The 27,512-nt window shown below is 50.1% G+C and overlaps 12 protein-coding genes across 12 annotated transcripts; 6 read left to right on the top strand and 6 right to left on the bottom strand.

Moving 5' to 3' along the window:
- Positions 1-127: 127 nt before the first annotated feature.
- On the top strand, positions 128-3,296 carry F5J12DRAFT_819383 (uncharacterized protein). Its single transcript, XM_051745233.1, is given in 11 exon segments — positions 128-413; positions 513-707; positions 759-835; positions 979-989; positions 1,014-1,144; positions 1,197-1,285; positions 1,339-1,364; positions 1,384-1,455; positions 1,508-2,442; positions 2,493-2,764; positions 2,815-3,296. The coding sequence occupies 11 exon segments, from the start codon at positions 225-227 to the stop codon at positions 3,068-3,070; spliced, it is 2,253 nt and encodes a 750-aa protein (XP_051601826.1). The 5' UTR covers positions 128-224; the 3' UTR covers positions 3,071-3,296.
- Positions 3,297-4,300, bottom strand: F5J12DRAFT_740138 (S15/NS1 RNA-binding domain-containing protein). The gene is made up of 3 exons (XM_051742014.1): positions 4,188-4,300; positions 3,571-4,137; positions 3,297-3,513 (listed from the first exon to the last, which is right to left on the bottom strand). The coding sequence occupies exons 1-3, from the start codon at positions 4,210-4,212 to the stop codon at positions 3,302-3,304; spliced, it is 804 nt and encodes a 267-aa protein (XP_051601827.1). The 5' UTR covers positions 4,213-4,300; the 3' UTR covers positions 3,297-3,301.
- Positions 4,301-4,601: 301 nt separating this feature from the next.
- Positions 4,602-5,390, bottom strand: F5J12DRAFT_904770 (uncharacterized protein; the record flags this gene model as incomplete). Its single annotated transcript, XM_051748574.1, has 2 exons — positions 4,602-5,259; positions 5,338-5,390. The coding sequence occupies 2 exons, from the start codon at positions 5,388-5,390 to the stop codon at positions 4,602-4,604; spliced, it is 711 nt and encodes a 236-aa protein (XP_051601828.1).
- A 1,065-nt stretch (positions 5,391-6,455) lies between these two features.
- F5J12DRAFT_543642 (uncharacterized protein) lies at positions 6,456-9,260 on the bottom strand. The gene is made up of 2 exons (XM_051739982.1): positions 9,021-9,260; positions 6,456-7,330 (listed from the first exon to the last, which is right to left on the bottom strand). Exons 1-2 carry the CDS (start codon positions 9,095-9,097, stop codon positions 6,676-6,678), a joined length of 732 nt encoding a protein of 243 aa, XP_051601829.1. The 5' UTR covers positions 9,098-9,260; the 3' UTR covers positions 6,456-6,675.
- F5J12DRAFT_819398 (uncharacterized protein) lies at positions 9,154-9,797 on the bottom strand. The gene is made up of 2 exons (XM_051745234.1): positions 9,298-9,797; positions 9,154-9,242 (listed from the first exon to the last, which is right to left on the bottom strand). The coding sequence occupies exon 1, from the start codon at positions 9,668-9,670 to the stop codon at positions 9,425-9,427; it is 246 nt and encodes an 81-aa protein (XP_051601830.1). The 5' UTR covers positions 9,671-9,797; the 3' UTR covers positions 9,154-9,242; positions 9,298-9,424.
- Positions 9,798-10,874, bottom strand: F5J12DRAFT_544444 (uncharacterized protein). The gene is made up of 2 exons (XM_051739988.1): positions 10,623-10,874; positions 9,798-10,569 (listed from the first exon to the last, which is right to left on the bottom strand). Exons 1-2 carry the CDS (start codon positions 10,697-10,699, stop codon positions 9,912-9,914), a joined length of 735 nt encoding a protein of 244 aa, XP_051601831.1. The 5' UTR covers positions 10,700-10,874; the 3' UTR covers positions 9,798-9,911.
- A 1,052-nt stretch (positions 10,875-11,926) lies between these two features.
- F5J12DRAFT_543770 (Enolase, C-terminal TIM barrel domain-containing protein) lies at positions 11,927-13,906 on the top strand. The gene is made up of 8 exons (XM_051739983.1): positions 11,927-12,003; positions 12,059-12,113; positions 12,160-12,255; positions 12,314-12,745; positions 12,793-13,214; positions 13,267-13,304; positions 13,359-13,532; positions 13,585-13,906. Exons 1-8 carry the CDS (start codon positions 11,974-11,976, stop codon positions 13,670-13,672), a joined length of 1,335 nt encoding a protein of 444 aa, XP_051601832.1. The 5' UTR covers positions 11,927-11,973; the 3' UTR covers positions 13,673-13,906.
- On the top strand, positions 13,839-14,899 carry F5J12DRAFT_544046 (uncharacterized protein). Its single transcript, XM_051739985.1, has 2 exons — positions 13,839-14,573; positions 14,640-14,899. Exons 1-2 carry the CDS (start codon positions 14,141-14,143, stop codon positions 14,807-14,809), a joined length of 603 nt encoding a protein of 200 aa, XP_051601833.1. The 5' UTR covers positions 13,839-14,140; the 3' UTR covers positions 14,810-14,899.
- Positions 14,900-16,103: 1,204 nt separating this feature from the next.
- On the top strand, positions 16,104-18,497 carry F5J12DRAFT_544080 (cytochrome P450). Its single transcript, XM_051739987.1, has 11 exons — positions 16,104-16,622; positions 16,675-16,718; positions 16,775-16,856; positions 16,906-16,976; positions 17,034-17,048; positions 17,102-17,412; positions 17,466-17,524; positions 17,581-17,620; positions 17,674-17,861; positions 17,922-18,215; positions 18,275-18,497. Exons 1-11 carry the CDS (start codon positions 16,227-16,229, stop codon positions 18,428-18,430), a joined length of 1,656 nt encoding a protein of 551 aa, XP_051601834.1. The 5' UTR covers positions 16,104-16,226; the 3' UTR covers positions 18,431-18,497.
- A 703-nt stretch (positions 18,498-19,200) lies between these two features.
- Positions 19,201-21,399, top strand: F5J12DRAFT_717963 (cytochrome P450; the record flags this gene model as incomplete). Its single annotated transcript, XM_051741094.1, has 10 exons — positions 19,201-19,596; positions 19,646-19,689; positions 19,746-19,827; positions 19,877-19,965; positions 20,070-20,380; positions 20,434-20,492; positions 20,549-20,588; positions 20,642-20,829; positions 20,891-21,184; positions 21,244-21,399. The coding sequence occupies 10 exons, from the start codon at positions 19,201-19,203 to the stop codon at positions 21,397-21,399; spliced, it is 1,659 nt and encodes a 552-aa protein (XP_051601835.1).
- Positions 21,400-21,839: 440 nt separating this feature from the next.
- Positions 21,840-24,839, bottom strand: F5J12DRAFT_543909 (glycoside hydrolase family 47 protein). The gene is made up of 19 exons (XM_051739984.1): positions 24,809-24,839; positions 24,601-24,742; positions 24,459-24,551; positions 24,245-24,397; positions 24,170-24,188; positions 23,917-24,122; positions 23,576-23,860; positions 23,465-23,523; positions 23,331-23,405; positions 23,261-23,279; positions 23,180-23,206; positions 23,011-23,123; positions 22,741-22,944; positions 22,596-22,694; positions 22,503-22,544; positions 22,257-22,446; positions 22,133-22,193; positions 22,054-22,073; positions 21,840-21,999 (listed from the first exon to the last, which is right to left on the bottom strand). Exons 2-19 carry the CDS (start codon positions 24,661-24,663, stop codon positions 21,946-21,948), a joined length of 1,782 nt encoding a protein of 593 aa, XP_051601836.1. The 5' UTR covers positions 24,664-24,742; positions 24,809-24,839; the 3' UTR covers positions 21,840-21,945.
- Positions 24,673-26,780, top strand: F5J12DRAFT_819459 (Clavaminate synthase-like protein). Its single transcript, XM_051745235.1, has 5 exons — positions 24,673-25,209; positions 25,265-25,327; positions 25,392-26,000; positions 26,061-26,255; positions 26,343-26,780. Exons 1-5 carry the CDS (start codon positions 25,066-25,068, stop codon positions 26,520-26,522), a joined length of 1,191 nt encoding a protein of 396 aa, XP_051601837.1. The 5' UTR covers positions 24,673-25,065; the 3' UTR covers positions 26,523-26,780.
- The last annotated feature ends 732 nt before the right edge of the window (positions 26,781-27,512 follow it).

Below are 27,512 nucleotides of genomic sequence, written 5' to 3' on the forward strand. Positions count from 1 at the left end.
GAAGATTGTTGCAAGCCTCGCCTCTGCACCTTATAACAGCGTGTATGGCACGCTTATCACGTGATAGCCCCATCAGCGTTGACGGCAATTGCCGGGTGGCAAGCTGAAAGGGCCTGGCTGGAGGCCCCTTCTTTTTCCCTCCCAGTACTATTTACGCCCTCGCGCATTGTGCGCCCTTGAGCATTCAGTACTGACCCCCTTTGCACGATACAGAAATAAGTAAGATGGGTGGTGCAGGCCAGAGCGGGGGTGGCGGCTCTGTTTCTTCAGGGCCTCTCACTGAACGCCGGACGTCTACCCGGCAGGCGAAGAAAAGGCGTATTGCCGCTCCTGAATCCGAGCAATATGAGGAGGATGTCGAGGATGTGGCATCCAAGAAGAAGAAACCTCGCAGGGGCCCACTGGCGGGGAAGGTTGGCGGGCCTTCATGGAAATGCCCATGGATATACTCTTCGAGGTGCGCCCCTGAATCTGCCCTTACCCGACCGGAACTTAGTTGAACTGTTGTGCAGATCTTTGGGCACCTAAACCCCTTGGACGTACTTCGCCTTGCCCGGACTACAAAGCAGTTTAGGCGCGTCCTCATGGACCGGTCTGCTCGCTGTATTTGGATTGCCGCTCGCAATAACCTGCCGGACCTCCCAGACTGCCCACCCTTCATGAGCGAGCCTCAATTTGCCAACCTTGTTTTCGACACCCATTGCCATGTGAGCCCTAGCCTTTCTTGATCTTTTTACAATTCTCAGTTTGATATCTAGGAATGCCTGGCCCCTAACACCCGTTCTGTGGACTGGTGTCTCGCTCGACGTATTTGTATGAAATGTACGAAAGTTTGGTAGGTTACACCACTTGTCAGCTATTCGAAACTTCCTCATCTTCGTCCAGTATGGTCGAAGAGAATTACGCTTACGGTCCAGGGTCGCCATACGCGGCAGTGCCTAGTAAGCTGGGCAGTGAGTACATGAACACGATTCCAAGTAGTTCATCACGTTAATTGGGCATGGTCACGTCAGAGCGAGGACGTCAGTGCTACTACAGGAAGGATTTGGAGGAATTCCATCGGAGGAGGGTTTCTCTAACAGACCCTCAAGAACGTGAGAAGTTCGTTGAAGAGTGTAAGGCCCGTGTTCTCGAAATGAACAAGGTAGTCGTTTGTTCCGCAAGACTTGTAGTGCCCTCTAATGCTCTGTCCTCAGCATGGCGTATTGTTGGATGCATGGGCCCTTAGGCAGGCGAGTGCTCGATCTGTGGAGTTGGAAAACTTGAGGGGTGCAAGGAAACAAGCGTAGGTTTAGTACTGCGTTATTTCCGCTTCAGGTTTTGAATCCTGCTCCTTAGAATCATCGAGGAACTGACCAAACTTGGTTGGGGATCCCGAAATAGAGCAGATCCCTCCGTACGATGACCTTGGTAATCACAGGCTGGTGAAACAGCCCACTCGCCTGACGTCCCGCAGTACGTAGGCTCATTTTTGCGCCTCCGAGCGGTTCCCTGAACCTTGTTTTAGTATGGAGCAATATCAGGCTAGAAATGATCAAGCATATGGAGGACCTAAGAGCTCGCCGTCTTCAGCGCGAGCGCAAAGCATTGGTGTTTTCCCGCAAGCAGCTTGCCATCTCAATTCTTCGCACATATAAGCAGGAGCAACTACCATTTACAGATATTATGCCCGAACCAATGGACTTTTGTACGTTCCCTGAAGTGTCCGCCATCATAGACCTCCCGACGGAAACAGCGGTAACGGAAGCTAGCTTTGCGGACGTGGTTTCCCGGTTGGGGGAACTAATTGCTCAGTGGCGTATCCGCACTCACAACAGTTTCATCGACAAGTTTAAAGATGCATTGTACTCAAAACACCAACGGACTGCTGATGCCTTGGTGGAGAAACAAACAAACGGCGAAGCCAAGGCTAGTGCTTCGTCGTCAACTGATGTGAAAGGGAAAGGCAAAGCAAAAGCTGTCGAACCCCCTCTGCCAGATAAAGCAGAGCTTGTCAAAGTTCTTTCGCTCGCCACCACGGTGTTCCGCTGTGACCATTGCGCTACTGATTCGTGGATGACCTACGGCGATCCTTTCCAGGATTCTCCATCAAAGCACTCTGCGTCGGCCATTCCGCTCTTCTATCCGAAGGTCATGGGTCACCATTGTTTAACTAAGGGATGGGCACAAGAGAGTCCGATCACAGCCTCAGAGCCGATCAGTGAACTCAGGTGGTACCACCGGCATGTGCGTACGCAGTGGACGTGTGCACCTCTCCGAATCGACGGACAAGCTGAAGCAGTCGCCTCTAACATCATCGTTGCATGTGATCGAGATCCACTTACCACCACAACGGCCGAGATGGACACATTGGACTCGAAGCTGGCCTGTCTCAGCTGTCCTAAGTGGGACCCCGTAGTCAAGGATTCGTGTAGAGCTTCCGTGTTTGGTTGGCGCGCAGCGGTAGGTTTATCTGCCCACTTGACCTGACCCCACATTTACATCGTTACTAGTTCATTCACTCCGTTCAAAACCACAACCGCGATGCCAGCGGGGTGAAGTGGCAACTCCTCGATGAAAACCTTGCGAAGGACATTGAGAGCCTAGATGTTAACTTGCCTTCTCCGGAGCCCTCCTTGATTGCAACGTTCATGTCGGCCGTCCTCGGGACAGAATTACATAGTACCAACGAGGACAACACATGGCTCTGTGCTCACTGCATGGATCTTCCCGAAGAGAAGGATTGTTTGATACTCTCCAAGGTGAAGAGTCATCTGTCCGCTGCGTATGTCGTCGAGTCATTTGTCATTTCACCTGACCTAAAACGCTCTGCAGGCACGGGGTGGATGAACCCCAGGAAAATCAGGACTACTATCGAGATTACGAGGCCCCGCAAGGGCGTCGAAACCCATACACACCCAATCTCAAGATTGCCTTAACGATGGAAAGGTCTTCAGTTGTAGCTTTCCCTGATGGCTATATGTCAGATGATAGCTACGATAGCTACGATAGCTATGGGTGGCTATGTGACGCCTGTGGTGACTTCCACGACGAGTTTGACGAGTACGACGATTACCCGTTCTTCCTTTAAGGGTGATCTTCCCTATCTTTCAAGAGAAATTACGATTTCAGCTCTGGCTCTAATTGCACTTTCACGCATTTGTCTGCGCACTTTTGTTTATTCTGGCTTCACTACCGTACTGCCTGCGTTCTCGTAATTGTTGCTGGGACAATGTTCTCTGTTGTCTGTGCCTCAGATCCGGATATGTACTTTAACATAGCAGTCCATGAAAAGGAACATGTATTGTTATTGTGAATGCACTTAAACTACAAGTTCGCCCTCAACGCTTCCTGGCTCAAGGCCCAGTCGAGGGAGGACTGCCTCATAACGATCCAGGTCCTTCTGTTTCAAATACTTCAGTACCTTGGCTCGTTGGTGAACCATGCGCCGCAACGCTCTGCGATTGTCGATATCCATACGGAACTTGAGCAAATGCGCCCACAAATTGCGTATTTTCAGTGTCAGGATAGCGGCTAAAGTGATCGAGATGAACAATGAAAAATGAAATGTTGTGAACTGCCAAACCATACCTTGCACCTCCGGGAGACCAGTATCATTGGGAGTCTCGGGGGTGGAGAACAGTTCTATGCATCTTCTCCGGTTTTCGTACGCGATTCCCTTTGCATTTGCATTACGTAGGCTAACAAGTTTCGCAAACATGTTCGCCTTCGCAACTTCATGCTTCATAGCTTCTTCCGTCTCTCGCACTGTATCCGCGTTAAAGTGGACTCGCCCCCTCTCCGCGGAAAGAACTGGCAAGACCTCGAACAACATCTTCTTGTTGTCTCCAGAGACGCCATAGTTGAGAGTAGAGGGAATATTAACCGCTCCTTCGGGGAATTCGAGGAGTTCGTGAGCATCCTCGGAGTGGAGCTTGTCTTGTGTTATAACAGCTTTTGCAAGATCGCACTGGGGCCACTTGTCCTGACCTCCACGTGGTATACCAAGGACGGCGTGTAGACGTGCAGCATCCTTGACCCGTTTACGTTCTTCCCGTACAGCAGACTTTGACTCCTTGACTTTTTTGCGTTGTGCCAAGCAGACGGCGGATGTATGTAGCTGCACACGCGCCGTCGATGCCACGGAACGCGGTGTCGCTAGAGGCAAATGAGCGGTCGTGTTTCTGGTAGCAAAGTTGCCATCTCACCTTGTCCAGCTAGTATTCTGTACATGAGACACGGAAAGACGCGACGGAAACAGGACTTCGAATCTACAGGCGTGGGAAATTCGTGCCGGAGATATAAATATCGCTTTTTCCTTCTTCTTTCTCTTTTTCTTTTACCAAGGGAGAATGCCACGCTGCGCGACGTAGAACACCCCCGACCGTCGATGACAGTGCCAGTGACGAAAGTCCTGCTCTCTCAAGATAGACCCAGCATAGGAAGTGTCGTATTGACGCTTTTCCGCAGGACACGGCATGTCGACAAACGCTGGAACATATTGTTCATCTTCGGTGCTCTCCTTTATACATCCATACTTGTAGTCGTGTACCGGAATCCATTACGGTTAACGTTCATCTAGTCCGAAATCAGGTCATACATATACTGGCTCGTGCTCCCTGCTAAACACCATTACATTCTTTCTCCACATCAACAAGCAGCTTGGCCCACTTTCCATCATGCCAGCTCGCAATTTTCTCCCACTCATTGTCGTGCAATACCCTCTTGAGCCAAAAGAGGATAGCTGCAACGATAATGTCTGCGTAGGAAAAGACGTCTCCCATCAACCACTTTCCCTCTTCCTTGTCGTACCATTCCTGACTAGTGTTGAACATCCGCTCAAGATTAGTCCAGTGCTCCTCGCGTTTTAGCCCTTCTGCAGAGAGTTCGGTAAATTTTTCTTCAAACATTATCTCCCTTGTGGCGATGTAGTATTCCGCACTGCGCGCGTTCAAGATCTCGCTTGTGCGAACGATAGGAAATTTGAAGGCGGCCCGCAGTAGGTTGATGACTACGCTGTCGAAAGCGCGAATGAGGCCTTTGCTCTTGTTGGAGAATATGGGTTTATCAAGGTATGTCTTCTCAAGGTACTCGGCAATCTCCAAAGAATCGGTGACCAGCGCACCGGTGTTCGGGTCACTTAGAACAGGTAGGGTATACTTTTCTGTGCCATCCAGTCGCTTGCTTGGTTTGGCTCCGATCTCCTTCATTCTCGGAGCGAGATCTGGGTACTCCACCCATTCTACCCGGAACGGAAGATTCTTGTAGCCCAGGGCGAACCTATAAGACCATGTTATACCTCAGTGGATAGGAACAAATGATGGATCCACTTGCCTTGGCTTTGTAGTACTAGGAGACCAATGATTCCCTTCGAGCTTGGAGGGGAAGTCGTAAAGGATGAGGGGTATCATTGGTGCGTGGATGTCAACTTAGAACTGGTATGTCTGGTTCTTATGTGATTCTGAAACAACTGGAATCATGCTGTGTCATGATTGGTGATGACTGCATAGCGCAGTCCTGATCGGCGTCTATCCTACATCCATGCAGCCCGAAAATCAACGCGGTCCGAGATCCCGTGAGGCTGTATGGGGGCGGACAAAAATGGTTGGGGAAGAATTGTGGGAGTGCGCCTATGGCACTTCAGACAACAACACTCCATGCAAATGGACCGAGGCGTATGCTTCTTGAACGCGGACATCACACAAGGGGTGACGATGGCAGATTTGCATCTGATATTCTGTGCGGTGTTATGCATTTGTGCATGGAGGTTGATCGGGACCCCCCTGAAGCTGACCTGAATTCTGTTGCTATTTAGCGTATCCTTCCAGAGGTCCACCTTCGGTCAAAGCTACGCCGTGATGACATTGTCCGTATGGTTGGGGTTTCTACAGACTTCGGATTCACTCTCCTGTCCGTCCACGTAGGAGAAGCTGTTCTTCGACTCTCATTCCTGTTCATTCGGCGAAAGCCCTGCTCTCTCAAATAGACTCAGCATGGGAAGTGCGGTATCGTTGGGTTTAAATTTATATGAGACTGATCGACTAGTGGGTGCGGCCGCCACTACGAGGTCTTTACCCACGCCACATGCGGCCGAAGCTCCCAGCCGCCGGTGGCTTTGCCTACGCGTCATCAGAATCGCCATATCACCTGTCTCTGCAGCTCCGCCCCCCCGCAGGCGGAGTTTCTCCTACAGCCTTGGTGATGGCGGTTACAGGGATCGCTTCGCCCCTCCTGACCTGTTCCCGTCATCTCACTAGGTGGGCCGTTTCCCGTAGCTACCGTTTCTTACTCTCCTGACCTGTCTTTCGTCTGTTTCGCTAGCTCAGCTCAGTTTTTTGGTCACCTGGCCCACCCGCCTCTCATTCCTCTTCGTGTTCGTCTCGCGTTTCTTATGCTTGTCGCGATTTTCTCTGTTCGATCGGCTGAAGTACCTCTCGCTTCGCAATTCATCCGGGCTGCAGTCGCCGCAGCCTTGGTTTTACTATCTAATTTTCGTTTTCGCACCCTCAGAGCACCCTGAGTCGATTAGATGCTTTTCTGCAGGATGAAAAACGCTAGAACATCGTCCACCTTTGGTGCTTTCCTTCGTACATCTATACTGGTAGTCGTGTACCAGAATTTCATTGTTGTCAACGTTCACCTCGTCCGAAATCAGGTACAATCATACACCAGTGCAAGCTTGGGCCGCGATCCTCTCTAAGCACCATTGCATTCTTTCTCCACATCAACAAGCAACTTTGCCCACCTTCCATCGTGCCAGCTCGCAATTTTCTCCCATTCATCGTCGTGCAAAACCCTCTTGAACCAAAAGAGGACAGCCGCAATGATAATGTCTGCGTAGGAAAAGACGTCGCCCATCAGCCACTTTCCCACTTCCTTGTCGTACCACTCCTGACTAGCGTTGAACATCCGCTCAAGAATAGCCCAGTTCTCGTCGCGTTTTGGTCCCTCTGGAGAAAATTCGGTAAATTTCTCTTTAAATGTTGCCTCCCTTGTGGTGATGTAGTATTCCGCGCTACGCTCGTCCAGGATCTCGCTTGTACGAACGATAGGTAATTTAACACCGGGCCGCAGTAGGCTGATGACCGCAGTGTCGAAGGCACGAATGAGACCTCTGCTCTTGTTTGGGAAGATGGGCTTCTGCGGGTATGTCTTCTCAAGATACTCGGCAATCTCCAACGAATCAGTAACCAGTGCACCGGTGTTGGGATCGCTGAGAACAGGTAGAGTGTACATGTCTCTGTCCACAAGCTTGTTTTGTCTTGCCCCGATTTCTTTCATTCTCGGAGCAATATCTGGGTACTCCACCCATTCGACCCGGAACGGAAGACTTTTGTAGCCCAGGACAAACCTATAAGATCAGGTTATGCCTGAGTCAGAGGGAACAAATGATAGACCCACTTGCCTCGGCTTCGCGGGATTGGGAGACCAATGATTCCCTTCGAGCTTGGAGGAGATGTCGTAGAGGATGAGAGGCATCATTGGTGCGTGGATGTCAACTTGGAACAGACGCTTCCAGTTCTTTTGTGTTGCTGAAACGAGTGGAGTCTTACTACGTCACATCAGAGTCAGCAGCTGATGCGACAGCTGCGCAATGCGGTCCCAATTGCGGGGCAGTGACATTAGTATTCCGCGTCATCACCACGCATTTCCCTGGGGATGGTCATCAACTTTTTGTCGCTCGGAACATTGCGGAACTCCGCTGGTATTGCAGCAACGAGTTGCTTCTTTGACCACCAGGAAGATAGGATTTTTTCGTAACCCATTTTTTCAGTTCTGCGCGCACACTCCGTCGACCGGAAGGGCAGTCGTCCGCGGTCCGAGCTTCGTTCGTTGTCATCCGACAACATTTCTTCGACGAAAATCAAGTGGTCGATTTTTATTAATCTCGGGCTCTTGGAAAGGGAATATCAGAAACAGAACCTTGTCTGTGTGCGGCCGGATCGCAGTGCAGAATACGATCATACTAGTGATCCCTGGAAACTCCAACTTGCCACTGGGCGACAGCCAGCTGAAAGTTTTCATGGAACCTCGTGGTACATCGCGGCCAATGCATCTCGGCTTCTGATCACTTCGACTCGAGCCTATAGATCGACACACTTTGGCATGTTTGATAAATATGGAAAGCTAGACTAATTCTCATCGTTGCCCGGATGTCGAAAAAAGGTTGAGGAGATCATGTCGTCCACCCGTCTTCCTCTTCTACCGCCTTCTTCGTTCTTCGAAGCACACTCTCCTGTCTGTCCGATTCTAGCTTTAGCTGGTTTGCATTACCTGGGATGGTTTGATTATCAAATCTTACATACTCGAGTACTCGCTAAACCCCTTTGCTAAACCACATTGCACTCTCTCTCTACATCAGCAAGTAACGTTACCCACCTCCCATCGTGCCAGCTCGCAATTTTCTCCCATTCATCGTCGTGCAGCACCCTCTTGAACCAAAAAAGGCGAGATGCAATGAGGATGTCTGCATAGGAAAAGACGTCCCCCATCAGCCACTTTCCCTCTAAGCTGTCGTACCACTCCTTGCAGGTCTCCATTGCACACTCAAAAATAGCCCAGTGCTCGTCGCGTTTTGGTCCCTCCGGAGAAAATTCGGAGAATTTCGCTTTAAGTCCCGCCTCTCTCGCGGCGATGAAGAACTTCGCGTTGCGTTCATTCAAGATCTCGGACGAACGGAGGAGAGGGAATGTGATGGCGGCCTTCCATAGGTTAGAAGCCGCAGTGTCGAAGGCGAGAATGAGACCTTTGCTCTTGTTGGAGAATATGGGCTTCTCGGGGTATGTCTCCTCAAGATACTCAGCGATCTTCCATGAATCGGTAACCAGTGCGCCAGTGTTGGGATCGCTAAGAACAGGTAGGGTGTACAACTCTCTACCGTCCGGGAGCTTGTTTTGTCTTGCCCCGATCTCTTTCATTCTCGAAGGGATATCTGCGTATTCCACCCATTCGAGCTGAAAGGGAAGACCCTTGTAACCTAGGACGAACCTATAGACCAAGTTATGCCTGAATCGGAGGGAACGAATGATAGATCTACTTACCTCGGCTTCGCGGGATTGGGAGACCAATAATTCCCTTCAAGGTTGGACGGGATTTCGTAGAGGATCAGAGGTATCATTGGTGTTCGAACGGTGACCTGGGGCGGACTCCTTCGGTTCTTATGTATTTCTTGAATGCCAGTGTACTAGTCATGCGGTGTCGTGTGTGTGCGTTTCGCGTTTCGTCAGCAGCTGACGAACACGACACGTTTGTCAAGGCAATTACTATGTACCAAGCATCGCCCCCGTGATCGGTGTTAGTGGGAATTCAGGAGCGCACCGTCGATGGAACACCGGTGAACTACGCCCGTCCGACCACGAACTACGTTGTGTTCACAAGTGCTGGGGACAACCTTTGGTCCTAGTCAAGTCCGAGGTTGGGCGAACAGTCCGATTGTGCGAGTGTATCAGTACTGCGTTTCGATAGGGAAGGAACACCTGTTCGTTATCACCCACACTAGGTACTGCGGTACCCAGCTGGTATCAGTAGAGAGTAGCAGCACTTCGTTTCTCGTTTGACCCACCTCGTATGTCGTGAGGGACATACATGTGTTTGAAATATGGTAAAGCTTCGCGTACACAAGAGTTTGGCTGGTCACACAACCATCAGTCCACGGCGGTAGTGAAGAAGCAAAGAGCATTGTCCAAGCCATCCACAAGTGTTTCTTCAGAGAAAGTCGAAGGAGAATAAATTACAATGTGAAGCAAGTCGCTCTCGCGAAAATTCCGATCCTGTTCGTGACAGAGATGAGAAAATAATAAATTTTACGAGAGGTAAAGGGGAAGCTCAGGGCGTTCTTATTCGAGTACTAATTCATTTTTCCTTCCGTTCTACATCGAATCATACATATGTACCACGCAAGCTTGTCTCGCGCACATCGACTCCTTGCTCAATTAAACCTTTTTGCATTCCTTCTCCACGTCGGCAAGTAACTTTCCCCACTTCCCATCGTGCCAGCTCACGATTTTCTCCCATTCGTCGTCGTGCAATACCCTCTTCAACCAAGAGAGGATAGAACCAGTGAAGATGTCTGCATAAGAAAAGACGTCGCCCATCAGCCACGTTCCCACCTCCTCGTCATACCACTCCTTGTAGGTGTTGAACGCCCGCTCAATAATAGCCCAGTGCTCGTCCCGTGCCGGCCCCTCGGGAGAAAATTCGGAGATCTTCACCTTAAACATTACCTGCCTCGTGGTGATGTAATATTCTGCGCTGCGCTCGTTCAGGATCTGGCTTGCGCGGAAGATGGGGAATTTAGCGGCGGGCAGTATTAGGCTGATGACCGCATTGCCGAAGGCGTATATGAGACCTTTGCTCTTGTTAGAGAAGATGGGCTTCTCAGGGTATGTCTTCTCGAGATACTCAGCAATCTCCCAGGAATCGGTAACCAGTGCACCGGTGTTGGGATCACTGAGAACAAGTAAGGTGTACATTTCTTCGCCGTCCGCGAGCTTGTTTGGTCTTGCCCCTATCTCTTTCATTCTCGGAGCGATATCTGGAAGTTCCACCCACTCGACCTGGAAGGGAAGGCCCTTGTAGCCAAGGACAAACCTATGGACCAAGTCATGCCTGGGTGTGTGGGAACGAATCGCAAATCCACTTACCTCGACTTCGTGATATTGTCAGACCAATAGGTCCCATCAAGTTTGGAAGGGATGTCGTAGATGATGAGGGGTATCATTGATGCGTGAACGGCAGCCTACACTGATTCCTCGGGTTCTTATGTGTTGCTGGGACGGGTGGAGTAGTGACATACGTAAAAGTTGAGACGAGTCACGCTCCTCCTACTGATCGATGATAGACGCCAATCCATTTCGGAAAGGGAACCTGTTGTAGTGCGAAATCTCACTGGTAACATAGAGTTCGCCGCCCTGCAAAGATCAGCAACCCTGCAAAGACGGGCTGACGAGCGTTGCAAGAGCTCGAGTGAATGGAAGACAATTGAACACTCCAGGGATAAAGGAAGCATAGGATGTATCAGGGGCGGGAGAGACACGAGAATCACTGCGTGTCAATGACTTGCGCGGGACTTTACGCGCCTCTTTCTGCCGTCACGAAGACGACAGGCCGACGGAGGTAACGGGAGGTTCCACACGCGATCCTGAAACGCGTTTGATTCAGATCATCGCGAGGGCATGAACCCCATTTGGACACTATCAGGGTGAGGCTGTGCCACTGACTGAGCAGTATGGTTGTCCGAGGAGACACTGTCCATAGTGGTATCAGGTTGCACGACAGAGGAAGAGCAGGTCGAGAGTCGTACACGACTTTCCACGTCCTGACATAGAATGAAAGAAAAGACAGAGAACGCAGGCTCCAGAAAACATACCTTGGGGAAGTTGGAATGAGCCGCGCCATCAAACAGTGTCGAAGGTAGTTTATTCCGATGCAAAAGAACAGAATATGGATCATCTTTTTTTAGTGGATAAACTCACTCTAAAGTGATCTAGGGCCGAGTGGGAGATGACTCTCGTGTTCCCCAGCTTCCGTTGGAGTTTGATTGTATAGGGGAGAGAAACAGACGTACCGAACCACCTGTGATCAGGCTACACACGGCCGGATTTCGTTTCGTTTTCCCTTCTAAAATTCGGTGGCCTGGATTATCTTCCCATCTCGGTCGCGAACAGGCCTTCCCCGACTGAGAGCGTTTTCACGTGTGCGGCTTGCTTTGCATCGCGATCAAAATTGTCTCCTTTAACTTTCTTTAAGGAAACACCTTTGGGTGATGACACGGATGACGAGCATTCGTTGCTGCCATGGCTTGTACGGCCAGTCGACAGATGTCGTGATACTTACTCTTAGGATCTATGGCCAACTGCCCGACTATTGCCGCACCTGATTCTATCCGTTTCCGCACTAGTCAGGGGGTTCAACAAAGATTATCAGACAGTTTCCCACGCTACCTGATAAAAAAGATTGCGGACCAGCTCCACCGCACATCCACCGTCCTCCATCATGTCTGTCACCAAAGTCCATGCCCGCCAGGTAAGCTCAATAGAATCCTCAGTGCGACCTCGTTCATCGTCGTCACTCTCCGTAGATCTTCGATTCCCGCGGAAACCCAACCGTAGAGGTTGATCTCTATACAGAACGAGGTGCGCATCGCATTAAGAGATCGGCCGGTTTATTCACACCTACCAGGTCGATTCCGCGCTGCCGTGCCTTCTGGCGCGTCCACTGGTGTTCACGAAGCCGTCGAACTTCGTGATGGCGATAAGGCCAACTACGTCGGAAAGGGTATGTGTCCGTCGCCGATACAGTAGACGCGCGTGCTAACCATTCGACGATTTTCCAGGTGTCTCCAAGGCCGTTTCAAACGTCAACGATATCCTCGGCCCTGAACTCGTCAAGTCAGGCCTCAAGGTCACCCAGCAGAAGGAGATCGATGATTTCCTTATCAAACTCGACGGCACCCCAAACAAGGGCAAACTCGGTGCTAATGCCATCCTTGGTGTGTCCATCGCCGTTGTCGAGGCCGGCGCTGCAGAAAAGGGTGTGCCCGTCTACCAACACCTTGCTGAGCTCGCCGGCGTGAAACCCCCTTATGTCTTGCCCTGCCCGGCTTTCAACGTCATCAACGGTGGCTCACACGCTGGTAACAAGCTTGCTTTCCAGGAGTTCATGCTCCTGCCCACCGGTGCTTCCTCTTTCACGGAAGCAATGAAGATCGGGACGGAGACGTATCACACCCTGAAGAAGGTCATCAGCGCCAAGTACGGCATCGATGGTAGGTCCGACAGTGCCTCCTGAAAATTCAACGACTCATTGTTTTAGCCGTCAACGTTGGTGATGAGGGTGGTTTCGCCCCTAACGTGTCCGGCGCTGAGGAAGCCCTCGAACTGCTCTCGGAGGCCATTAAGAAGGCTGGATATGAGGGAAAAATAAAGATTGCTCTTGATGTCGCCTCGTCGGAGTTCTACAAGGATGGCAAGTACGATTTGGATTTCAAGAATCCCAAATCGGATCCTCAGAATTACATCTCTGGGACCGAGCTCGCTGAGCTTTATATCTCTTACTGCAACAAATACCCTATCGTTTCCGTCGAAGACCCATTCGATCAGGATGACTGGGAAGCATGGGTTCACTTCACGAAGCACAGCTCCGTGCAAATAGTGGGTGATGACTTAACTGTCACTAACCCCTTGCGTATCAAGACGGCCATCGAGAAGAAGGCTTGCAACGGCTTGCTCCTGAAGGTTTGATTCCCGAGGTATGGTTGTGAATTCATCTAATGGAACCTGCACGCAGATCAACCAAATCGGTACTATTTCGGAGTCAATCCAGGCGTATGTAGTGGTTAAATTTTTGGTAAATACGTGTGTTCTAAATCTCCTTTGTAGTGCGCAGCTCGCCCAGTCCGATGGTTGGGGTGTCATGGTTTCTCACCGCAGTGGTGAGACCGAGAACACTATCATCGCAGACCTCGTCGTTGCCCTTGGTACTGGCCAGATCAAGACTGGTGCGCCCGCACGAAGCGAGCGCGTCGCAAAATACAATGCCTTGTTGCGCATCGAGTAAGTGTTGCTGACTCTGCACTGGTCTATTGCTTAACATGTTATTTTGCAGAGAGGAGATCTCGGGCAGCGGTGCGACATACGCAGGTGGGAAAGGTCTCGCTGAGGGTCTCAACGCGCCTGCTTTGCACAAAAAGTAAAAGATTTCGCGAGGAAGCTGGTTACGATGAGCTTCTTGTTGGAGCAAAACTAGACGGTGTGCGGGTGGCTTTGTACGATTCATTTTAGACGGTTGCATTGATGTTGTGCTCATTATATGCTATTTGCGAGAAAATGTCATTATCGTTTTTTTAGATCGAGCAACAATGGGTTATCAGTTTGCCGAATCTCCTTGATTTGAAGTCGAACGTGATAAGGGGGGTCACGTGCAATGACAAGGATCGCCTTGCCCCAGTACTAGTGTTCTGGTGTATCGCTGACAGTCTGACTCCGCCCACGAACGTGGCTGAAAATGACTATCTCTTGACTGGCCCTACTCCTGATTGGCGTCCAGCGAGCTGTGACGCACACTTTGGGCTACCTTTGATCGCTTACGGGTGGTGTCGGACGCCACGCCACCTGTGCTATATAACCGGCGAGTCACAGCTTTGTTTCTTGTCTCAGACTTGATGTCTACTGCCACATCTTCCACTACCCTGTCGTCCAGGCCCTCCTCCAATGACACGCTGAGTGTTCGCCTCGTCACGGAAGGCGTCGCCAAGGACGTGCGCGCCCATGAGCGTGCTCGTCGTCGTGCCAAGGAGCGAGAGGAGCACGCCCAGGCCAAGGGGCGGAAGGAGAAGGCAGCCGTACTGCGAGCGTTGGGGTTCAAGGTGTCGTCGTCGACATCTTCGGGCGGGCACGGCGGGAAGCCCGCGGTGGCCCGCAAGTACAGCATGGAGATCTGGGATGGTGACCAACCCGACGCTTCGCCGTGGAGCAAACCGTCCTGTGTACCTCTTGAACCCGCCACTGTGCCTCTCCAGAGCAATGTGGGCCCTTTCACCGAACTAACGCTGGCCGACCTTATTTCTGTCCCACGCCCTCAGAAGAAGGGGAAGAGTAAGTACCCCTGACACTGCTTGACTCGGTGTGTATCAATATGGCGCTGACGGCGTTAAACAACAGAGTTGGATTTCGAAGTCATTCCACCTGTCCGTGCTGTCATCGCCTTGGACGATGACACGGATGACACGGAATCTGATGAACCATGGGAATATATCACTCGTGCGAGCTTCCTCACCAGTGAACTTCCGCAGAAGGGGAGGTCTTATGCACAAGCTGCCGCTGCTCAGTAATTTAAGGCCTCACCCTCACCTTCAGGGCCAAGATAACCTAAACTAGATAGTAATTATTTGCCATGTCGTGTTGCGCGGTTCCTTCTTTTTCTATTCCTTATTGTAATTGACATAAATCCCTACATCAATATCTGTCGTTCTCGATCTTCGCCTAGTTAGACTTAGTTACTGATTAGACTATGAATGGGACTATGGCAAATGGCGGCATTAAGAGACTGCTAAGGTGTCCAACGACTGCTTCTATTGCCGTGAACAGTTATGCAGTCTTTGGTAACGCGAAGACCACCGAATATTATTGTGCCCGTTTGGATGAAACTAATGTGTCCGTGCTTCGTTTGTTGACTGCAGAAGTTGAGTCAGCTTTGATGTTGCACGAGGGGTGTTGCTGAGGCTGCAGGTAAGATGTGTTCTTGCAGAGTGTTGGGTCGACTGCAGTTTTGCTAATGATTTGCAGTGACTGGCACTAATGAACTGACATGGCATGTTCGCCTTCGTCGCGTGGAAATTGTGGGTGGTCATCTCTATACTCCATTAACTGTCACTTGGGTACTGGTCAATGCCATGTACGCAAACGGAACGCAAACGTGGCAACCAGTTAGAGGAGAAATCGCTGTTTTCACTATCCGACGCTGTGGAGGGACGAAGTGCTTTTGTTGGTGGTGGAAACGAAGTGAAGATACCATGAAATTGTCAGTTCGTGAGCTGCCTTACTGTTTCTTTTTATTGTAAATTCAGCCTCGCAGGATGCTGACTTGTGGAGCGTGGGTGTAGCTCAACGGTGAGTGTGATATGAACTACCGCAGTCCGCGTCGACCAGTGTGCCACGAACCGTAGCTAATGCCATCCAGTACGATCAGTTGTTGTGAGAAATGAAATATAATCGATGGTCCCGACTGCGTACGTTTCAGAAGAGACCAGTCATGACGTTCGCGCCGACGTATAAATACTTCCGAGAAACGATGTATGCTGGTGCGATCGTATTTATACAACTGCTATGAGGAGTCAATTGGATACCATGCTTAGTGAACAACATACCTGCCGTCAGCGACAGCCTCTTTCTAGTCCTCGGAGATGGGAAGCTGAGCACAGCATGACGGTCCTGCATATGACTCAGTACCCCAATTCTTACCATTCCGTTGGACGTCGACCGACGGGACCCTGGCTGTCGCATCAAGCCGAGGGTACACGTATGTACTACTTACGGCGCCTTGCGTTTGCGTAGCAAGCTCGGCAAGGAAAGGATACAAGGCCAGGGGCCACCACGGCCATTTCTGGGTTCTGACAAGATTAGTTGATCGATTTGCGGATGACGAAACTTGTGGTCCGTTGGGAGTGAGCCTGTAATCCGGCATCCAATCCGCAGTTCCAGTGCATTGTATACTATTTAACCTCCCCTTTCTTGACGTTTGTTGTCCAAATGGATCCAGCTGCTTTACTCTCAACCGTACGCGATAACCTGCTGGCGGTGACTCGCTCAGCCACTTTGCTCGACGTCGTTGCAGTCACCGCTGCTATTTGGGCACTTCGTGGTGCCCTGACAGCTGCCCGGAGGTCCTTCAAGACTACCAAGCTTCGCGGGCCACCCAGGGCCGACCTGATATATGGCGCATCTAAGCGAATCTTTGAAGCACCAGATGCCGGTGCCATATATGAGGCATGGGCTAAGGAGTACGGCGTAGCCTTCGAGGTCCCGACTACCCTTGGCGGGACGAAGATCATGTTAACCGACCCAAGAGCACTTGCACACTACTATGCCAGGGAAACGTGGACATACGTTCTAACTGAATCGGCTAGATTTTTCCTTCAGCGCAACGTATGTAAAATATTCAGTTTCTAATCATTGGCCCTTTCATAGTACTATACAGTTTGGACGAGGGATACTGTGGTCACAAGGTGAAGACCACAAAAGGTAGGCACAGTCAAATTGCAGGCAGGAATTATATACTGATATTTTTCCGTCTTCAGGCAACGCAAGTCGTTGACCCCTGCGTTCAGCCAAGCTGCAATAAGGCACCTTACCCCTATCTTTTACAATTCTGCTCACAAAGTAAGCCTGTGCTTCCCTACGATCTTCGAGACTAAGATCTACGTTTCAGGCGAAAGCCGCGTGGGAAGCCATGATTGACGCTAGTGATGGCGACAGCACTGTTATCGAGGTCCAGAACTGGTATGCTGAATTTGTCCACATTGCGGTCACACAACACTGAGAAAATTTTAATCCAAGGATGAACCACATTTCGTGAGTCAGCTTCGTTCTGTGGTTACTCAATCCAATCTAACCGATCTTCCCAGACTTGATACCATCGGGTTTGCAGGGTTCTCTCATGATTTCGGTTCTCTTGACGGCAAACCAGCCTCAGTAACTGAGATTTTCGATACGTTCGGATCGTCCTCCAAACGATCAGCAGTAAATGTCGGCCTCCTCCTCCTCTCACAAGTGATCCCTCTGTTGTCTTTTATCCCGACATCGAGGACTAAACTGCTTCGTGAGATGCAAAGAACTATGGAGGATATATCGACAGAGTTGCTAGCAAGGACAAGGAAAGAGAAGGAGGAAGGAGTTCTTGACGGGAAAGAGGATAGGTCAATCATTGGGGTGTTGGGTATGTTTCGTGATTGCTACTTGAGATTGTCCTTACAAGCGGTGTACGCAAAGTAAAAGCCAACGATTCGGACTCTTCCATTCATTTGACTCGTGAAGAGGTGTTGGCGCAAGTGAGTGAACAAAACTCTTACCACTGGGCATGCAACCTAATTTCTTCTCCTTGTAGATGAAGGTCCTCCTAATTGCTGGGTATGAAACGACGTCTAGTAAACAATTTCTCAGCTTATTACGCGTCATTACGGACTAATCAATTTCACAGTCACCATGACATGGGCATTGCTTGAACTGGCGGGGAACCCCGACATACAAAGCAAACTGCGACAAGAACTCTTAGCTTTCGGTGAAGAACCGACGTATGACCAGCAACAAAGTGGTTTACCCTACCTCGATGCTGTGGTGCACGAAACCCTGAGAGTGCATCCGCCCCTGACAGATTTTGTTCGTGTGGTGCGTCACTGACTAACAAGTGAATACGTGTTCCCCATTAATCTGAAACCACCATCCCAGGCGGCGGAGGATGATGTTATCCCTCTCTCAGAGCCCGTCGTCACTCAGTCTGGCGAAACCGTCAATAGCATCTCCGTCGCACGTGGCACTCGAATCGGCATACCTGTCTCTTGTATCAATAGATCTGTCGAAATATGGGGAGAAGATGCAAAAGTTTTCCGCCCAGAGCGTTGGCTGGAAGAAGATGGGATCCCAAGGAAGGCAAATGACATTCAGGCATACCGACATTTAATGACATTTGTCGATGGCCCGCGGACTTGCCTTGGCAAGGGCTTTGCGGTGGGTGAGTTTAAGGTGCGCCTTCTTCACTGCTCTGAGACTATCAACGATCACTGATTGGTTTCACTCTCAAGGCGGTTATGTCAGTGCTGGTGAAGAACTTCGTGTTTGAAATGAGAGACGGACCCGATACGCAGGTGGAGCTTGGCAGAGGATTATTGCCTAGGCCCAGGATAGTTGGAGAACAGGGTACTGCCGTGCCGTTGCGCGTACGCCGGTACGAAGGATGAATCGATGATCATGGACGGTCTGTATTTGCGTTGGCCTACGAAATGCTAAACTATGTACTATCTGTTTTCCCTCTGAAATCTAATATGTGCTTCCTCCCGAACTTCTGATGTATCGTAGGCACTAAAGCACCACTCATGGTGAGCTAACTGGGTGATAAAATGTGTGATGAAGGATCATGAGGAAATCAACAAGAATCTGCAACTGGAAACTCGTCTGGTCATTTTTCGTCACGCTCATGGTTGCGTGACCAGATATTGTGACGTAAACAACGTGCCTGGACTGTACAGTAGCGCTAGTCGGATGCATATGTACGAGCGTGCCGCGGAGTTGTGGTCATAGTCAGCATCCCATGATGACTTCATGATGCTTAGAAGCACGACATGATGCTTAGAAGCACGAAGCCAACGAGAGATCGTAACGAAATCAAGCAATGCATTGATCATTGGGACACGTAAAGAGGTCCAAGTCGACCGAACACGAGAACATGAATATGAGCACGGAGGTGTGTAGACTGAAAAGTAAATTACATACTTACAGCGCCTTGCGTTTGCGTAGCAAGCTCGGCAAGGGAAGGATACGAAGCCAGGGGCCACCACGGCCATTTCTGGGTTCTGACAAGATTAGAGAGGACTAATCACTGATCGATCTTCCGGATGACGAATCTTGTGGTCCGTTGGGTGCGAGCCTGTAATCCGGCATCCAATCCGCAGTTCCAATGCATTGTATCCTATTTATCCTCTCCTACTTATCGTTCGTTGTCCACGCAATCATGGACCCAGCTGGTTTACTCGCAACCGTACGCGTTAACCCGCTGGCGGTGATTCACTCAGTCAGGTTGCTCGACGTCGTTGCAGTCACCGCTGCTATTTGGGCACTTCGTGGTGCCCTGACAGCTGCCCGGAGGTCCTTCAAGACCACCAAGCTTCGCGGGCCACCCAGGGCCGACCTGATATATGGCTCATCTAAGCGGATCTTCGAATCACCAGATGCCGGTGCCATATACGAGGCATGGGCCAAGGAATACGGTGTAGCCTTTGGGGTCCCGACTACCCTTGGCGGGACGAAGATCATGTTAACAGACCCTAGAGCACTTGCACACTACTATGCCAGGGAAACGTCGACATACGTTCAAACTGAATCGGCTAGATTTTTCCTTCAGCGCCATGTATGTACAATACTCGGTCTCTAGTAGTCCCTTTCACAGTACCATACAGTTCGGACGAGGGATACTGTGGTCGCAAGGTGAAGACCACAAAAGGTAGGCACAGTCAAATTGCAGGCAGGAATTATATACTGATATTTTTCCGTCTTCAGGCAACGCAAGTCGTTGACCCCTGCGTTCAGCCAGGCAGCAATAAGGCACTTCACCGCTATCTTTTACAATTCTGCTCACAAAGTAAGCCTGGGCTCCTCTACGATCTCCGAGCCTGAGATCTACATTTCAGGCGAAAGCTGCGTGGGAAGCCATGATTGACGCCAGCGATGGCGACAGCACTGTTATCGAGGTTCAAAGCTGGTGCGCTGAATTTTCCACGTTACGATTACACAAAGCTGAGGAATTTTAATCCAAGGATGAACCATATTTCGTGAACCAACTTCGTTGTACGGTTACTCAATCTAATCTGACTGATCGTCCAGACTTGATACCATCGGGCTTGCGGGGTTCTCTCATGATTTCGGTTCTCTTGACGGCAAACGATCCTCAATAACTGAACTTTTCGATACATTCGGATCGTTCTCCAAACGATCAGCCGTAGATGTTGGCCTCCTCCTTCTCTCACAAGTGATCCCTCTGTTGTCTTTTATCCCAACATCGAGGACTAAGCTGCTTCGCGAGGTGCAAAGAACTATGGAAGATATCCCGACAGAATTGCTAGCAAGGATAAGGAAGGAGGAGGAGGAGGGAGTTCTTGACGGGAGGGAGGATAGGTCAATCATTGGAGTGTTGGGTACGTTTCGTGATTGCTACTTGAGCTTGCCCTTACAAGCGATGTACGCAAAGTAAAAGCCAACGATTCGGACTCTTCCATTCATTTGACTCGTGAAGAGGTGTTGGCGCAAGTGAGTAAACGAAACTCTTACCACTGGGCATACAACCTAACTTCTTCCCCTTGTAGACGAAGGTCCTCCTTGTCGCTGGGTATGAAACAACGTCTAGTAAATAATTTCTCAGCTTATTATGCGTCATTATGGGCTAATCAATTTCGCAGTCACCATGACATGGGCATTGCTTGAACTGGCGGGAAACCCCGACATACAAAACAAGCTGCGACAGGAACTCTTAGCTTTCGGTGAAGAACCGACGTATGACCAGCAACAAAGTGGTTTACCCTACCTCGACGCTGTGGTGCACGAAACCCTGAGAATGCATCCGCCCCTAACAGATTTTGTTCGTGTGGTGCGTCACTGACTAACAAGTGAATACGTGTTCCTCCTTTAATCTGAGGTCACCCTCCAAGGCGGCGGAGGATGATGTTATCCCTCTCTCTGAGCCCGTTGTTACTCGGTCTGGCGAAACCGCCAGTAGCATCTCCGTCGCACGTGGCACTCGAATCGGCATACCTGTCTCTTGTATCAATAGATCTGTCGAAATATGGGGAAAAGATGCAAAAGTTTTCCGTCCAGAGCGTTGGCTGGAAGAAGATGGGATCCCAAGGAAGGCAAATGACATTCAGGCATACCGCCATTTATTGACATTTGTCGATGGCCCGCGGACTTGCCTTGGTAAGGGCTTTGCGGTGGCTGAGTTTAAGGTGTTCTTTCTTCGCTGCTCTGAGACTATCAACGATCACTGATTGGTTTCACTCTCAAGGCGGTTATGTCAGTGCTGGTGAAGAACTTCGTGTTTGAAATGAGAGACGGACCCGATACGCAAGTGGAGCTTGGCAGAGGATTGTTACGTAGGCCCAGGATAGTTGGAGAACAGGGCACTGCCGTGCCGTTACGCGTACACCGGTACGAAGGATGAATCGATGATCATGGACAGTCTGTACTTGCGTTGACCTACGAAATGCTAAACTATTTACCATGTTTTCTCTGAAATTTAATATATACTTCCTGAACTAACTGGGTGATATAATGTGTGATGAAGGATCATGAGGAAATTGCAACTGGAAATTCGTTCGGTCATTTTTCGTCATGTTCATGGTTGCAGTGACCAAATATCCTGACGTAAACAAGGTGACAAGGCGCTACTTTCCAGTTACGGATGTCTGGGCTATACAGTAATAGTGCTACGACGCCTATGAGCGTGCCGCAGAGTTGAGGTCGTAGTCGGCATCCAATGACGACTTCATGATGCATAGAAACACGAAGCCAGTGAGAGATTGATTGTAATGAACCAAGTAATGCATTGATCGTTGGGACACGTTAAGAGGTCGAAGTCCACCGAACACGAGAATATGAATACGAGCGCGGAAGTGTGTAGACCGAGAAGTTACGAAACCAAATTCTGGAATGTGCGACTGATCAATGGCGTTGTAAGGCTACAAGATTGCAGATGCCGTCCGGGAGATTAAAGAAGACTACTAGAGTCCGCGATTGGAGAGAATATCGGTAGAGGATGAGCCTATGAATGCGGATGAGAAGAACTTAGACTGTTACATGCCGACGGCCGGCTTACCTCGGTGTTAAAGACGTATTCTAGAATACACCATCAGAATCAGTCATAAACACGGGATATCACCATCGAAATCACTCACCACTTAGCGGAAGAACACTAGCATCAGAGAACAAGAGATAGAGATATTTTAGCGTTTCGCTCTGCAGCATCAGCGAACATCAGCATATTCCTCTCAGAAAATAGTTCAATCTTGGGAAACATACCATCATAAATGTCTCCATCTTGTCCTCGTGTTCAACTGGCACCTGGTCGACGTTCTTTATGCTAGCGTACCCGCCGGTCGGAATGCGACAGTGCTTCTCTATTGCTTGGAAAATCGCCCAGCCTTGGTCACGGTACCACGTATCGCCAGTTAAACGGAACGCGATAAAAAGTGACTCGACTGTTTCTGGGCTAAAATGCGAGATACTGTACAAGTATGACGTGTTATCAGATATCGCTGAACATACCGCAAGATATACCGCGCGTCAAGCGGCGGAGGCTTCCCGGGGCTACGGTGTGCATGCATAAGATGGTCGCGAAACAATATAGCTCACACTAACGGTGAACCTTTGATGTACCAGTCCGGTGGCAATTTCTTCCCTGAATTTTTGTCCTTCTGACTTCGAAGGCGGAAATACGCGATTTCAGGGGGAAGTTTTCTAGAAACCGTTGAACAGACATCTACGTTAGCATAGATGCACTTACGTTTGAGTGTTGTGCGTCGCTAGGCAAGTCTTGATAAGCTCCACGCCAGTGAACCAGTCTCGCTTCCCTTGAGGAGATAACTCATTTGGCAACGGAGGCACAGACACATGGTCAACCACAGCTCCGGAGGTAGTTGCGCCTAGCATGAGTGAACCACCCAGAAAGCACACCAAGTGATCTTGTTTTGGAAGCAAGCGCCAGCCTCTGCAGTGTGCAAATGAGGGAATATCTGTCTGATAAGGTTCTGCAAAGCACGAATGAGTCACCCACGTTTTGCCGTTCTTCGCTCTATCAGGTATGAGCTCGGCCGTGTTGAGCAAATTACCCGGGACACTGCGCTGAGCGAGATACATATGGATACCGGTCATCGCCTCGTCATACATCTGTGAAGGTGTGAGAGGTGTGTGACGTTGTCCTATTGACTCATTCGGGCACTCACTTGGCGATAGATGTCTTCCGTCTGGTTCTGGGAAGGCCGTGTGCATCAGTGACATGGAGGTACGGCTGTTGGCAGACTTACCGTTTGTAAATATTGCTTACTGCGAAAGTGGTTAGCATAAGTTGCCATGGGAAAATATTAGGAGGCCAACAGCAAATACTCATAGTAGGAGTCCCCTCGAGAACCAAGGCGTATCGGGGAGAGTCCATAGATACCAGTTTCGATGCTTTCCGCAGATGAGTCCATCACACCTATCTGAACGCACAATTTCGAAGCCACACGTACTCGATGAATATGGGAGCCAGACCATGAGGAAGCGTTGCAGCTTTCAGAACGACCATTACCTGATCCATTAACATGGGCACGGTTTCTCTGCCTTTCGTTGCAACGGCGTACCTTCTCGACTTTATCCCAATAGATGTCTTCGTCGGTAAGGTATGCAAGATAGCGAAATTCAAGCTGCAGGGTAGATGCCTCTGCAGTACTAACAAAATCTCCAGTATCGCGGTCGGGTACACCTTCTAGAAGATGCAAGTTTACCATAGGCAGCGGTAAACCAGACGGGGTGTCGAAGGCTGGAAGCAAGCGATCGGCAATTTGCTGTGCTTTCTCTAGGAAAAGAGTATCTCCTCCGGACAGATAGTAGGTAGACAACAAACCACCCATGACACGAATCGTCGTCTGATGATACACGCATGTAATCTTTTTGACGAATCCGCCGCCTGACGGGTACTTACCTCGAAAGTGCTGAAAGATGCGTTCCTGTCGAAGGAGAGTTTGTCCCGTATCCACGCTCTTGCACGCTCGTATTCGTCGTCGAGTCCCATGATAAGCATTGCATCTATTGAATCGATGACGGTGTACCCGATACCACCAGCTGCAGTCAGATTGGTACCCTTCTGCGAGATTGGATGGTACTCGTCGTCGCCCATCGCATCCCGTTCTAGCCCCTGTTAAGTCATGCAACCTCCGAAGGGAGCACAGACATACCATACGCCAGCCACGCATGCTGTCCACCGTGTATGAGAGACATGAGAGTGGACCGAGATGAGTTACATGCATTACCTTGAACGCCTCCACCACGGCATCTCGCCTCGCTTCGTCTGCGGTGAACACTGGCACGGAATTGGGACGTACGCCTTTGAGGTAGGTTTCGTCGCGAAAGTATAGAAGATTCTGCAAGGAGCGCAATGGGAACCAGTGCGAAACGCTATACACCTAATGTGGGTACATCATCTTGAGGAGCGAGACTCGTAGAATGCGTGAAGGGAGGACGCACTACAAGGGAAGCCAAGAGAACCAAGGCTGGGATTGCGAGTGCAAAAGGCTTCGGCGAAGGAGACCCGCCATCGACTTTGCTACCGGCCTGCGTCTGAATCTCGTCGGTCTAAGTCACGGAATAGAGACGGCTCTGTAATTACCTTGGACGTGTCGGTTTGGTCAGTTTTAGTTTTGATTCTTCTGTGTGGATGACTTTCCGCCATGGGTCCACGAAGAGAATGCCAGATGGTAGAAGACAAGTAGTTAGCACCACCGTCTGCCAATTGTGGGGAGCACAACACGCTGGAAAGGCACCGAGTTGTGTTATATCCGAGAACGGACAACCCTTCCACAATTAATCCTACATACTATCGAGTCTCCGTCCCATCAATGGATGATTTTCTCCGCGACGATACTACAGTTTTGTTCTTTTTACATAAAAAGATGGTTGTAAATCGTCTTTCCGCTAACGGGGGAAGCCCCAGTCCTCGTGTGGTCGTACGCAAGCTGTATGACGTTTAAGTGTGGACTCCCCCGGATCATTGCTGTGTCTCCCACCCCTACCGACCGTCCTTGTTTCATAGATAAGCCTCTCTCACTAGTTCACTTGTTGTCCTTAATCCCCAATGACAATCGAACTCGCCTCTCTTCCTCTACCTCCCTCCGCAGATTCATCCAAGTTCGTCGACTTTGGCCGTGAAGTCAAAGGCGTCGACCCTGGCAACCTCACCCCGGAACAGTTCTCTGAGGTTTCCGAAGCTCTGTACAAGGCAAGGTGTCTTTATACCATATCGTACTCACACTAGGTCTTAACTGTTTCCCCAGCACAGCGCTCTCCTTTTCCGGAACGTCACCCTCACCCCAGAACAACAGTATGCTCTGACCAAGGTTTCCTTTCGCCGTGAAAACCCTCACGGGACATCTTCGAACTGACATGCTTCCTCCTCCCTAGGCGTTTGACCCTGAATCCGAGTCTTACGGCCACGGTAACAACAAGACTCAGTCCACCAAGAGGTCCATCCTTCACCCAGATCTCAAGACGATTCCCCGGGTCCCACAGGTACAGCTTATAGGAAATGGGATGGTATACAATCACGAAGGCCTCGAGAGCGCCGCTCTCAAGCACCCCTCGCACACCACCTTCCACAAGACCAGGGTTTCCGAAGAGGACGAGCAGAAAGGATACACTCGCTTCTATCGTTGGCACATCGATGCCGCGCTCTATGACTATAATCCACCTCGTGTAACCACCCTGTATGGTATCAAGGTACCAGCCGGGCCAAAGCAGACCGTCAGGTATGATGATGGCACCGGCGACGAACTGTCCGTCCCCCTGGGGACCACTGCCTTTGTCTCTGGAAAGACGATGTTCGACATCTTGCCACGCGAGTACAAGAGTCTTGCCGTGCGCACCAAAGTAAGGTATGCGCCCCATCCTTACGTATGGATGGCTCCGGCCCGTGCTATGCCAACTGGCTTGGGTATCGAAACAGAAGGCCTCGAACTCCCCGTGAACGAGCTTCCCTCCTGGGAGGAGTCCAAGATTAAGACTTTCTCTATGGTACGCCAACTATCGGTCCCTGTTCCCCGCATCCCTCCCAAGTCTCACCGAAACCTGCAGCTGTGGAAGAACCCGATCACCGGGGAATTACACTTCCAGGTTCATCCCTGTGGTGTTCAGGAACTCATCATCGATCCCTTGCCCGAAGGTGCTAATCGAGACAGTGCCCTCTATCCCAATGGGGCTCATCTCAAGGATCTCAAGGAAGTTCGCTCTCTTCTCTACACGATGCAGCGCCCCGCTATAGCACCACAAGTGAGTATGCATCACCACTTTACAATCCCTCGGATCCCTTCATCTTCCCAGACTGAGTTAGCCCATTCACTCATGTAACCCCATCAGCTGGTATACCCCCATGACTGGAAAGAACGAGATCTCGTCCTCTTCCATAATCGCGGTATTCTGCACACCGTCGTTGGAGCTTTCAAGCCTGACCAAGTCCGCGCGTTCCACCAATGCAATCTGGCCGCATCAGATGTGCCGCAAGGTCCCTCTGAGTCAGACGTCCTCAAATGGGCGTGAATCGTTGGGTAGGCAGTGTTGTCATGTATTGTATACTTTGTGTTGCGATCGGGTGCCAATGGAGTAGAAACACTTATCTTTTGGGACTTTCCTGTAGAAACAGGCAATACTAATTGACAATGCAGTGCTGGAAGGATTTTCATACTGTAGGAGCAGTCACTGCGGAAACGAAATTTTAGCAGGGGGCATAACCAGATTCTCCAAATGTAGATAATCCGACCTTGATTTTTTTTTGTAAGATATAGCTATTAGTCTGAGTAAAGTCTGACTCAACGATTTTTGAGTAACATATCCAAATAATCCGACGTAGGCAAGATCCGAATATAGGCAATACACCAATAGCCTGACCTCTCGTACGTGCATTTTCGCCACCCCGACTATGCTCGACTCCATCGGCCATAGTCCAACTATAATACCATCGGAAGAGTGGCTCTTGCCACCCTTGCACCCCTCAGAAAAAATAATGGACTTTGCGAAAATTTTCCTTGGTCTCCAAGTTCACCGGTTCGCCATGTACACCATGAACCAACCCAAGGTATGTGGTACTCGAGTCCTCCAGCCTATCTACTCACCTCCAAAAGTTCCATATCGATGCTAACCAGATGGTTCCAACCTCACAAGCTGACGAAATCGAGTTTGTTGGTCCCCTGACAGTCATCAAACGTAGGCCACACATCCTTCGACTTCATGTCCCAACCAGCATCCAAAATGTTATGCTCTCTTTCGAGCCAAACTCCCAAGGCCCTGTGGTACATGTGGCTAATTATTGTTCATGTGTCTTCCACTCATGGCCATACACCAGACCATAGAAATCTCCCTAACAATGATGTCACCAGAACTTGGCAATGATACCTTTTGTGCAACTCAAGCATGTGTTGTCGACTTCGGTGCTAACGTTGGTACTGGTGGGGTTAAGTTGGGGTCTGCAGATGCCCATGTTTCAGCCGTCTCAGTAAGTCATCGCGTAATTCATATCCTTGCTGATGGTAT

The sequence above is a fragment of the Pisolithus orientalis genome (genome assembly GCF_024613125.1).
Source record: "Pisolithus orientalis strain OTSU chromosome Unknown F5J12scaffold_8, whole genome shotgun sequence".
Lineage (NCBI taxonomy): Eukaryota > Fungi > Basidiomycota > Agaricomycetes > Boletales > Pisolithaceae > Pisolithus > Pisolithus orientalis.